We start from the raw sequence: 12,748 nt of genomic DNA, 5'->3' as shown, positions 1-12,748 counted from the left end.
GCTGGGAGAGTTAATGACCTCTCAGAAGACAAAAGTCTGCCTCTGATCTCAGAAAGAACAGACGGTCCCCATCTGTAAAAGTCAGCCCTTATTGAAGAAGAAGACTCCTGGTGGAGGCAGGTATAAGGATTCCTGATTCCTGCTGGGACCCAGGGACTGAAACTAATTTCCAAAGTCAAGTGGTTGACCTGCCTGTTTTCCTGCTCTAAGGTCAGAAAAAGAAGAAAGACTCCTTACTCCAAGAGGACCCAGTGGACTAAAGAAGACAGGGCCTCACAGGAGCCCTCTATAGAGATATAGATATGGTTCCTAGAAGCTATCCCTGATGAGCTGGGGCGAATTACTGTCCAGAAAAAACGTTCCCATCAATTGGAGAAAAGTTGGCCAAAGGGGTCCAGCAGAAACCTCCCTTAGAGATCTGGTGTGTAGAATCCATCCCTGAGGACCTGGGGTGAATTCCTGATCAGAAAAAAAACATTCCAATCAGTTGGAGGAAAGTCATATTTAGTAATTTGTTCAAGCTGTGGAGGACTAGGACAAAGTGGTAAAGTTTACCTAGAGAGGTTGCTCTCTATGCGTGAAAGAAAACTAGGCTGGTCCTGTGAAGAGCTTTTGCATGCTTAAAATGGTTTCAGCTGGACCTCATGGTAAATGTTGCCTGCGGAAGGATTTTGAGAACCAAAAAAGTGACTAAATCTGAAGGTAGGACATTTAAGTGGAGTGAGGCAGCAAATATATCCAACCCACAAAGTGACCTTATCAGCTTTGAAATCTAGCTTCCTCCAGGTTCAGAGCATTTGGCAATAAAATCACTGGCTTCAGAGAGAGCCCTTTGGTGATGTGTCTGAATTTGAGAGACCCTCGACATCTTCAGCCCTGGACATTTACTTCCATTTCAGAGCTTAAGGACTGATTACGATCTTGTTGGTGGGAGTTACTCAATCACAAACGTGACGGATACCCCATCTGCCGTGTTAAGATTCCATTAGATCCTATGGAGATTGTAATAGAGTGGACGGAATATCCATCATGTTTGCGATGGAGTATTCCATTTTCCAAGTCCATAATCAGGCCCTAAGTCTCGAGGTAAAATCTTTGATCAGCATGACCCACTTGGTGTATCCGAACTCTGCTCCACTGCTGTCAGCCTGTAATCATGACTAGGTACAGTCAACAGCAAACATTTGTTTTTCAATGGCACTTTTATTTGTCTAAATGTTTGTTGACCTAAATGTTAAAATGTATATCTCCAGTTATCCAGTTAGGATGATTTTTTTGTCTTTTTGTTCATTAAAATATTCTTGATTTTCCTAAATTGGTCTAAGAAGGTCAGTGTGTGGTTTTCTTTCATTTTAAATTGTTGGTAGTTCTTCAAATTAACACACACTTTTGTGAAGATTGCATGCTTCTTGTGACATAAGTACATGGAATTAAGCAGAGATTCTTTAGGAACTGTGTTTTAGCCTCACCCCAAATTGCTGACAGTGACAAAGTGAGTAAAATTCCTGCTGTAATACACACAGAAACTCTCAAAAAGGACAAACAGGAAGAAGGGACTAGATGTGGATGTACTGCTAAGATTTCAGTTAGGCTGGAGATAGCCAAGAATAATCTGAACACACACATTACCAAGAAAAGAGGGAGTGACGCGTTGCAATATATGCAGCTAAGTAGAAAAGACATATTTGAAACTGAACATTTTGTAGAGAAAGGTGGAAGAAGAATAGTAGATTGAAGCTAAGCTATTCGATTTTATGGGAGAACCTGGGATACCAGCAACATTTTAAGTATTGAATGGAGGTGATCTTAGTACAAAAATCGTTGTCGACACTTGAAGGTTACAAAACATAGCTGTGAACATCCCAACAGAAGTTAAACACTTTGATGAGAAATACAAGACATGCCAGAAATATGACATTGAGCTGAAATGTCAGAAAATAAGGTTCTATCAAGAAAACTGATATGAGTTTGCAAATTCCAACATTTATAAGCAGTGATCATCACAAATGAAAGTATTATTCCCAGAAAATCAACTGTTAACATTTTATAGCTGAGTTGCCGTCCAACCAAGCTGGACATTCCTGCAGAAGCTAATACCTCCAGAAACACAGATACTTCAATTAAAAGACTCCGTTGTTGACATTTTTCACAAAATATTACTGACACTAAAATGTATTTGAAACTGAGGCACTAAAGAGATGAATGACGTCACTGTGCCAAAAGTAAAGAACAGTTTTGATACATGGTGGGTCCTGGCCATTTAGATGCTGATAGAGTAGAGCGTATCAGTAGCTGAAAATGGAGAGTGTGTGAGAGTGTGCTATAAAAAACCACTGAGGACCTGCCATCCTAATTGTGCAGTCATGCTAGTCAACTGAACCAAACACAACTGCAACCAACATTATTGATCGGCTACTATCCGCTCTGGAAGTAATGAAAATGGTAAGGAATATTGAATCCGCTTCTAGTTAATACAACTGAAGCAAGGATAGAGGCTATTTAGTTATAGAAGGGTACCAGACACTATCTTTGCAACTGACTTTCTCAAAGAAAGGAGTAAAATCTAGTAAGCGTCAGTGATGTTCCTGAACCTGAAGTTTAAAAGGGAGACATCTATCATCCTATGAGGAGTTTAGGAAAGGGATTTCCTCAGAGGAAGAACTTTTAGAGAAGTTAGAAGAGGAATCTAAGTCACCAAGCAAACTTTCACCTGCCATGCACAGCCAGAAGCGCATCCTCTGGAGTTGAAATCAGCACAGAACTGCAATGGAAACGTCTGTAAAAAATCAGTTAAATGGAATTATGGGGATAATCACTAAACCGATGTCATCTGAGACCAATGATAATAACTCTGCAGCCAAACCAGATACATGAAGAGGACCAGAACCCCCATGTGAACAAAGATAAAAGCAGAAGTGTAATAGATCAAAAGCACTCCTAGATTCACTCACCACTGAACATTAGAGTTCTAAGAAACAGTCAAAGCGTTACTATTTGTGTCACAAACACAATGAAGGGGGCACTTGACAAGAACGCCACTGACTAAGAGAACGTTTGTGAACACTACTTGATGACGAATCAGCCTCCCAGGACTTCTCTTCAATTTCAATTCAATTAGAGCTACACACCAAGGTGCCAGAGAGGTATGCCATCTTAACAGTGTGCTACCCGAATATTGTGAACAAAATACTGAGGACAAAAATCTTGACAAGGCAAGTACATGTAGGTATATATAGGTATACTTTACTTAACTCCACCGTATGTGAATGTTGTTAAGATGTGTGTGTGTGTGTGTATATATATATATATATATATATATATATATATATATATATATATATATATATATATTGGTACTTGATATTGTTATACATGTAGAGGCTGGGCTGTACTATGCATTGTCCGGAGGAGGGTTGCTGTCCAGAGAACAAAAGCCTCACTGAAGTGAGTGAGTTTTTGTTGGACTGAACCAATCTAGCTGCAATCGAATCCCCCAATCTGCTGCTTCAGGACATCTACCTGCATCACCTGAGAACCCAGGGGGATATATGTTAACAGCAATGTATTTTGGTGAGCCTACTTAGTCCCTGAAGCATGTATTCTGCAGGGAAAGCTAGGGTTTCCCTACAGTTGCATACATGAAGCCTTGAGGACTCCCTCTAGTCCCCCTATGGCCAGGGGTAATAGGAGAGATAGCTGGAGGAGGATGCGCCACTTCAAGGATGGTTGATTGCATATGACCAGTCCCCAGTCCTGTGGGGTCCTTTACCATAACAATCCAACATACTGTGCCTCAAGTTATAGTGCTGTAAAGGCTTTTGAATTATCTGTGTCTCCTCACTGTTACCACTGGTCTGTTGACTCCCATTTAGTGTGTCCATGGGCCAGGCACTGGATGCTACCAACCTAGCACCCTTTATGACCAATTAATCCCTCATTATAAAGGGCCGGGGAAAATGGCTGGATTATTCCCACCCCTGGAGTTACTGAAACCAGGGGTACTGATAACTCTAGGGTTGCAGAAAATCTAGCCCATTATAAATTGGACCATGTGGATCCACTATGAAATGAGGACTTACCAGGGAAGTGGTATTTCCAGGTCCAAACCCACAGGTAATTCCTCCTTTTGGGCTGGAATTTCACCCGGGGTCTTTGGCTATTCCAGCAGCTCTGCAGTCGAAACATTCGACTAAAAATCACATCATTCCGATGGAGCTGATAACTGGTGTTACCAGTAGGGTAGGCAGAATATTTCATTCTGCCTGCAAAATTGGCAGAGTTCCGGAAACATGTTGCAAATCACCATGTGGGAGATTTTCTTCCTGCAAGGCTCCAAAATTGCTAGCGAGATTTAGCTTCCCCAAGCGCAATTTTCTAATGCAGGCGGTCCGAGGGTTGCTTCTTGAGTAGATTTGTTGCAGGTCGAGTAGATTTTCTACTCAAGAGGCAGCAAAATAAACTAGAATGGCCATGTGCTCTTGCGCACCGCATGATGCCCTTCGCGCTGATTTTTCTGCGCTGCATGGGCTTCTAGTGCTTAATTGTAGGGTGAGCAGTGCGACATGCATATTTTCTGCCCATTGGCAGAACTCTTTGGAATCTCTTGGACTTTATATGTAACTCAGCAGAATTTTGTGGAGCGAACTCGGCAAGTTTTGCCCACCCCTAGTTTAGACCCATCAGAACTAAGATACCACGAGTAATGAGGGACCCAATCTACTAGGCTTTGGCAGGGCTCTTCTGGTAATTTCAAAAGGGTTATTTGGTATTGTTCGAGCCGAGGCAGATTCAGACTAGTTGAATCCAAACATTGTGAAAACATTTAAACTTTGAATGGTAGAACAAATCTCAGTAGAGTAAACAGAGGGATACACATTGAAGTGCAGCAATACAATGAGTGACTGACATCTGTATTGAACTGCCTCTAGAAAAATGCTGTGATTGAGCACTGAGCTCTAGTTTGTTGGGGCCACTGCTTGAGGCCGTGCTGTTTGAACTGCTTGCAAAGTGAGCTTGGTTTCATGCTAGCAAAGTAGGTATTTTATCACGATCAGTCAATCAATCAGCATTTGTAAAGTGCAGCACTGTCACCCTAGGGCAATCTGGGTGCTAAGTGTGCCAAGTCTCTGTCGAATAGCCAGGTCTTGAATCTCTTTTGTAATTCTGCCAGGGATAGTGCTGTTCGGAGGTTGGGGGTGGTCACTCCATGTCTTGGTGGAGACGTAGGAGAAGGAGTGGTCCCTGCTGAGGCTACGAGGAATGCTGGGTTGGGCATAAGGACACGAGAGGAGGAGGGCAGGTGTCTTGAGGGTAGGTGAAAATGTAGTTGATGGCAGCTGTAAGACGATCCTTGATTATATAGAGCTTTGTAGGCATGCTTGAGTATCTTGAACTGGCATGTCTTCCAGTGGAGGTTTCTGAGGTGGGGGGTGATGTGGGTCCATTTGGGGAGGTCCAGGGTGAGTCTAGTTGCTGCATTCTCTATGGTCAGGAGTCTTCTGAGGAGCTGAAAGGAGGTGCCTGTGTTGAAAGCCTTGCTGTAGTTGAGGTGGTTGGTGACAAGGGCCTGGGTGGCGGTTTTTCTGGTGCTGACTGGGATACATCTTAAGATCCTGTCGAGCATGCAAAGGGCGTGGAAGCAGGAGGAGGTGACTGAGTTGACTGGTCGTTTAATGGTCAGTTTGTTGTCTAGGGTGATACCAAGGTTGTGAACATGGCCTGTGGGTATGGGTGTTGGTCTGAGTTCTGCTGGCCACCAGCTGTGGTCCCAAGCGGAGGTACTCTTCCTGACGATCAGTACTTCTGTCTTGTCGGAGTTGCGTTTGGGGCAGTTGTCTCTTATCCAGTTGGCTACATTGGTCATGGCGTAGCGGAAGCTGTTTTTGACATTGGAGGGGTCCTCGTGATCAGTAGGATTAGTTGAGTGTCATCAGCGTAGTAGGAGATTATGTTCAGTCCATGAGATCTGATGACACCTGGGAGGCGGAGTCATGTAGGTGTTGAACAGGGTGGGGCTGAGGGAAGGTCCTTGGGGTACGCTGTATATGATGTCCTTGAGTTCGGAGGTGAAATGAAGCAGCTGAATGCTCTGTGTGCGACCAGTAACGAAAGAGGCGATCCCCTTGAGGGTGTTTTGCTGTATGCTGATTCTGTAGAGTATGTTGAGGAGGGTGTGGTGGGAGATGGTGTCGAACACAGCAGAGAGGTCGTGAAGGATGAGGGCCACAGTTTCTCTGCGGTCAAGGAGAGATTGGATGTCATCCGTGGCAGTGATCAATGCGGTCTTAGTGCTGTGGTTGGCGTGGAAACCTGATTGTGAGGCATCAGGTAGGTGGTTTTGTTCCAGGTGTTCGGTGAGTTGATGGTTGATGACTTTCTCAAGTACTTTGGCCAGGTAGGGGAGCAAGAAAATTGGTCTCTCATTTTTTAGACTGCTGGGGTCAGTGGAGGGTTTCTTTAGGAGGGGTCTGACCTCTGCATGTTTCCATCTGTCTCCCATATCCTTTACATTGGCTATAGGCTTCAAAGGCACTGAACAATTATAGTGCTGTGTGCGTAGGCACTAGAATAGTAGGAACGAATAGTGGTCAGTTGCGATTGTCAAATGAGTTGTGTTTTTTTGTCATTTATTTATTTGACACCTGTGTTGTTCCAGCAAGCATTGATAATTTAAGTGTTGCTCTTGTTTGTAAACGTATATACATTGATGAACGTATTACTGCATTCCTCTAAAGCCATTACCCTTGTGTTGCAGTGTCCATGGAGGTCCACTGACAGGAGGCATGAATATCAGCATATTTTCATGGAAAGCTGCACTTGTCCTCCAAATGCTTTGCTGCAGGGTCAATGGAGGTAGGGCCAGGTATTAATTTCCTTATTAATGAGTTGGGCTCATAACTGCATGGTTTTGTAGTTTAGAGCCACGTATATATGGAAATACAATTGATTAACAGGATCAATGATCTCAAAGAGAGATGGGGCATATTCGATACAATTTAATAAAACATAATATTTTTCTAAGGTTTTACTGTACTAAATGTTTCGAGGAAATGGGTGATCTGCAGAAACAACATCAGAAGGCTTTGTTGTAAATATATTACATGGAAAAGTATAATATCCCCCCTCAATAAATTTTTTTTTCCTAAAATGCTACTAAATATACTTATTAAACGATGAGACTTGTTCTGGTATGTTTTCTGAGAGTAAAAAAAAAAAGATTCACTTTGTACGATGAAAAAGGTACCTTTGGATTACAATATCAGGATATTCTTGCACTTTGGAAATACCAATACTGATGGTATTGGTAATCCTTGGTGCTGGAATACCAGATTTGTATTTCTGAGTCACCTAGAATGAGGACTAAAGTGTTGAAACGAATTAGATACCATGTCAGAAAAGTAAAAAAAAACTGTGTGTAAAGGTTTTACAATGCAGGATTGGAAGACGTTAAACACTAAGGTGGTCATTCTAACCCTGGCGGTAAAAACCGCCAGGGCGAATGACCGCGGTAGCACCGCCAACAGGCTGGCGGTGCACCGCTGGGCATTCTGACCGCGGCGGTTCAGCCGCGGCCAGAAACGGAAAGTCGGCGGTGTACCGCCGACTTCCCGCTGCCCTTGAGAATCCTCCATGGCGGCGGAGCGCGCTCCGCCGCCATGGGGATTCTGACACCCCCTACCGCCATCCTGTTCCTGGCGGGTCTCCCGGATGGCGGTAGGGGGTGCTGCGGGGCCCCTGGGGGCCCCTGCAGTGCCCATGCCAATGGCATGGGCACTGCAGGGGCCCCCGTAAGAGAGCCCCAAAAAGAATTTCAGTGTCTGCCTAGCAGACACTGAAATTCGCGACGGGTGCTACTGCACCCGTCGCACTCCAGCAACTCCGCCGGCTCCATTCGGAGCCGGCTTCATCGTTGCTGGGTGTTACCCGCTGTGCTGGCGGGCGGCCTTTTGGCGGTCGCCCGCCAGCACAGCGGGAAAGCCAGAATGGCCGCCGCGGTCTTGTGACCGCGGTGCGGTCATTTGGCGGTAACCGCATGGCGGGCGGCGACTGCCGCCCGCCGCGATTAGAATCACCGCCTAAATTAGTAAATCTAATAATGGGTTCTTGCGCCCACAGTTATTTGAGGACCACTCCAGATATATAGCTTGATTTACAAGTGTAAATTTACATTTGTAATTCTTAAATTATATATTTGCAAAAATAAAAGGATTTACACATCTATAGTATCTAACAATACAACATTGCTGTAATCATTTTTTGGGGTGACGTTTGCCTGGTCGATTGTGCACAGCAGACTGAAAAGAAGTGCTCTTCTTTACCAGGGCTGGTGAGCCTAGAATATTTAGCCATTTAGCCTACTCCTTTGTTTTTCATATGTTTTATATTCGTATTTTTTTGCATACTGCTTGTGTTTGCAAATAAAATAGGTCATTTCCGTCTAAAAATTGCTTAATACATAAGGCAACTATAGGCTTTGACAATTCTTGCTTTACCTTCTTGCTGTTCCTGAAATATTGCGTTTGAAGCAAGTATTTTATCTTACCTAACATGGTTTATATATCCTTTATATGGTTTTATGTTTATCTTTTATTTCTTCTCTTTCCTTTGCATTGCTACTAGAATGTTTTAACCTTGCAGCGTATCCCCAGCGCAGTTTGCAGTTTTATTCCGTGTATTCCTCTCATTTTGTGTTGTTTCATGAATATGTTTAATGCTTTAACGAGGTCAGTTCTCCCAGGTATGTTTACTAAACATGGAAGCTTAAAAATGTGCTTACTGAAGGCATGCCTTCTATACACCTCACTTATAAAATGAATGGGTGCACAGCAAATGTCCTTCTGTAAAATACGTGTATGTGAGTCTATACATTAGAACACTTTTCAGGCGCAAGCAAGTCTTACGTTTTCGAAAAAGCTTTTAGAATTGGCCCATTTTGTTAGCAAAATAAATTTACAGGGAAACCCATTCCAGTTCTTCAATAATTCGTGTTCAACCTTAGGACAGAACTGAGCATGATATAACAAAGCATTCAACTACGTCACTGCAGTGACGTCATCTATGTACAGTCAGTGCTTTAAATTGAAATATTGAAACGCTGGTACTCATTATCCACAGTACCAGTTTGCTCCCGAGAAGTGTTGGTACTCTCCCATTAAATGCTTTGAAGCAGTGCTGAGAAGTGCAGGTACTCTCCCTTTCAAATTAAAGAAGTGCAGGTACTCAATACCGGAGAGTACCTACCAGTTTGAAGCACTGTGTACAATGATGGTACTGTGATGTCATGGCATTTATATATATTTTTTTATATTATAAACGTCGGGCCTTATTACTGTGTTGGCCAAAATTGTGTTAGGTAATACCGAGCACAAGAAATACCAATTCCACATGGTGCTATCTTTACTGGGAGAGTTTTATCACAGCATCCAGAGTTCCGCACTTCAGAATGGGGGCAACATGGTACTGCCATGTGTTCTCTTTAGTGATGCAAAACGCTGAATGGTGTGTTTTATCGTGGCACAAATAAAAATTGTTCAGGGATAAATCCAGTGGTGTGAAAAATAGAACTCGGAATCTCAATTCAAGTGCAGGTTTCTGTTGCACCTTTGTTGGCATTACCACAGGGCTTGCGTTGAGGGACTGAATGGCTTCCTGGGCTTGTCCACCTACTAAACATTACAATTAAATTGGCTTTTATAATGGTCTGAAATGTAGGCACTTTTCACTGAAATTCACCCTATCTTTTTAGCACTTACTGATTGTGGGTGTTCCACAAACTGACTGGATTCTACTTTTGGGTGAGTAGTTGGGACCCCGCCTAATCTGACAGGACATTGGTTTTCAAGTCATATTAATTCCAGTCACTCATTCAGAATGTCTTTCTCCTATAGTCTGCATTGTACTTACAAATCAAGATTAAAAGAAAACCTACTCGCCTGTGTGTCTAGGTGTGGGTACGATGATTTAATACTCAGCCTACAGACCTCGACCCTTCTGCAATATAGACACACACGCATGCAATATAGACGCACTTCCAAGCAATATAGACGCACACCCAAATTCCGAGCGCCTAAGCCCTAACAAGCATGGTCCCTAAATGATGCCTATTATGCATCTGTGGACAATTAAAAAGAAGCAGCGGACTGCAGTGCTATTGGAAGAAAATTATATCATCTAATCACCTAAAATACATCCACCAATGAAGGACGGCACACACCTAAAGTGCTTTTCCCATTAAATATATTTAAATCACAGACCGTGGGCCTGATTCACCAAGAATTTTCTACGAGTAGGTTGGACTTACTTTTGTAGCGAGGGTTGGCTTACTACTCAGTTCTAGGAGTAGGCTAGGAGTACTTGGACTTACCCCTGGAACTCAATAGTGTAAGAAAAAGTCACAGCAAAATCTTTGTGAATCGGCCCCACAGTTGGCACACAGATGACATAGGTAATATTTGAATAACAGTGCTGCCTAAGCCACAACACATCTCCTCACTTACAATATTTACAGCTAAAAGCAACTGCACTGTAAAATGATGAAACTAGGAATAACATGCAGAGAAAGGAAAAGAAGCAAAAAAAACACAACCAAAAAAAACGAATGCCGATACTATAATTTTTCTGAGAACCAAGATCTAGCCAGTCACATAATCATTGTGCGAACCAGGTTTGACCTTTGGTCTTGCTAGCGCAGGTGTTTTAATTAGAAATTTATTAATGAGTGTTTATGTATTTTGAATTACGAGTTATGTAGAAAATGGATAACGTAGAAAAATAATGCACACATTTGAAAATGTGACCTAGAAGAATGGCCACCAGTGTTCACAAAATGTACTAATTAATGATTAATACTTCTGAAATATTGAAAATGTATTAGATTAGTGCAGTAGTATGTCATATTAAGGGTTATGAAGTATGCTCTAGCTTTATTAATTGAAGTCCTTAACTTAGCGAGTGTCTTGGTCTATTTTTCCAGGTCGAATGCAGAAGTTGTATTTCTTAGCGGTTAATAAAGATGCTTACCGAATGAATTAAGCTGTGAAGTGTCCATTGTTTTGTTAAAAGTGCTTAACCGCTTAGGTGCGGGCGTCGGCCACTGGCCGACGCCCACACACCCTCCCTGGTGCGGGTCACGACCAGTGGCCGACACCAGGAAGGGTATCAATAAATCCTCGGGTGCGTCGCACCCGAGGATTTATTATTTTTTTTAAACCCCCCCCGGGAGACACGGAGTCTCCCCTTTCTTACGAGGCCTTCTCAAAGTGTTTCCTGGCCCCCGATCGCAGCACAGCTGCGATCGGGGGCCAGGAAACACCACTAGACGCCAGGGATTTCACTTTGGGGGGGCGGCCCCCTCGGAAAACGGGCCGCCCCCCCCGGGGGCATAATTAATAAAAAAAAAAAAGGTAGGTGCCCCCTGGGGGGGGGGGGGGGGGGCGCAATCGCGCCCCCCCCAGGGGATTGTTTTTTTAAATAAAAAAATAAAAAAATGACAGGGGGTCGCCCGTGGGCAGGGTGACCCCCTGTGGGGGCAATTTTTTTTTTAGATGTTGTAGGGTTTCCCTGGGGGCCATTTTGGCCCCCAAGGAAACCATACAACAACTAAAAAAAATAGATCTATATATAGATCTATATTTATATATCTATGTAGATAGATATATCTATGTACATGGATATATCTATAGATATATCTATGTACATAGATATATATATATATATAGAGGTAGATCTATATATACCAAAGAGATTTATAAAGTGTGCTACTCACCTGTGAGGGTCTCAAGGCGCTTGGGGGGGGGCGGGGGGAGGGAAAGGGGCTGGGAGGTTCACTGTTCGAAAAGCCAGGTTTTGAGGCCCTTCCTGAAAAGAAGTAGGTTTTGGGTCTTGCGAAGGTGGGTTGTGAGGGCGTTCCAGGTTTTGGGTGCAAGGTAGGAGAAGGATCTGCCCCCGGTGGTGGTGTGTTTGATGCGGGGGACAGAAGCGAGAGAGAGGTCAGCTGAGCGGACGTTTCGTGTGGGGGTGTGGAAGGTGACTCTCGTTGAGGTAGGCAGGGCCTGTGTTGTGGAGTGATTTGTGTGCGAGGATGAGGATCTTGAAGGTGATCCTTTTGTCAATGGGGAGCCAGTGGAGGGATTTGAGGTGTGGAGAGATGTGTTCGTGTCGGCGGAGGTCGAGGATGAGTCGTGCTGCTGAGTTCTAGATGCGTGTAGTTTGCGCTTGAGTTTTAGAGTGGTGCCGGCGTAGAGGGCGTTTCCGTAATCAAGCCTGCTGCTGATGTGTGCGTGAGTGACCGTTTTTCTGGTCTCTGTGGGGATCCATTTGAATGTTTTTCAGTATACGGAGTGTGTTGAAGCATGAGGAGGTGAGAGCGTTGATTTGTTGGGTCATCGAGAGGGAGGAGTCTAGGATGATGCTGAGGTTGCGTGCGTGGTTGGCAGGGGTGGGTGCAGGGCCTAGCGTGGTGGGCCACCATGAGGGGTCCCAGGTGTTTTTGTGTGGGCCAAAGAGGATTATTTCGGTTTTGCTTGAGTTGAGTTTCAGGTGATTGGCTGTCATATATATATCACTTTTGTCAATATGTGTGTGGTTTCCCTGGGGGGAAAAGGGTTCGACTTGTCTAGTGGCAGTTTTAGTGCCATAAAGAAGCGTAGAAGGTTTATATGCCTACTGCAAAGAGCAAATCTGTATTTTATGTAAATAGCTGAGTACATTAGCAAAGTCTATGGAGAGATGAAGGGCACTTTTGCTGGGT

At 43.7% G+C, this 12,748-nt stretch overlaps 1 protein-coding gene across 1 annotated transcript in view; it reads left to right on the top strand.

Annotated features, from left to right (window-relative positions):
- IL23R (interleukin 23 receptor) overlaps window positions 1-12,748 on the top strand; it is a 469,105-nt gene that overhangs the window by 62,053 nt on the left and 394,304 nt on the right. The window contains exon 3 of the mRNA XM_069232471.1: window positions 6,755-6,852. Within this exon, the coding sequence (XP_069088572.1) occupies window positions 6,783-6,852 (70 nt within the window). The 5' untranslated portion in view covers window positions 6,755-6,782. The remainder of the gene's footprint in view (window positions 1-6,754; window positions 6,853-12,748) is intronic.

The sequence above is a fragment of the Pleurodeles waltl genome, chromosome 4_2 (genome assembly GCF_031143425.1).
Source record: "Pleurodeles waltl isolate 20211129_DDA chromosome 4_2, aPleWal1.hap1.20221129, whole genome shotgun sequence".
In the NCBI taxonomy this organism is placed as follows: Eukaryota; Metazoa; Chordata; class Amphibia; order Caudata; family Salamandridae; genus Pleurodeles; species Pleurodeles waltl.
The sequence above is the reverse complement of the archived record's forward strand: the minus strand, read 5'-3'. Positions and strand labels throughout refer to the sequence as shown.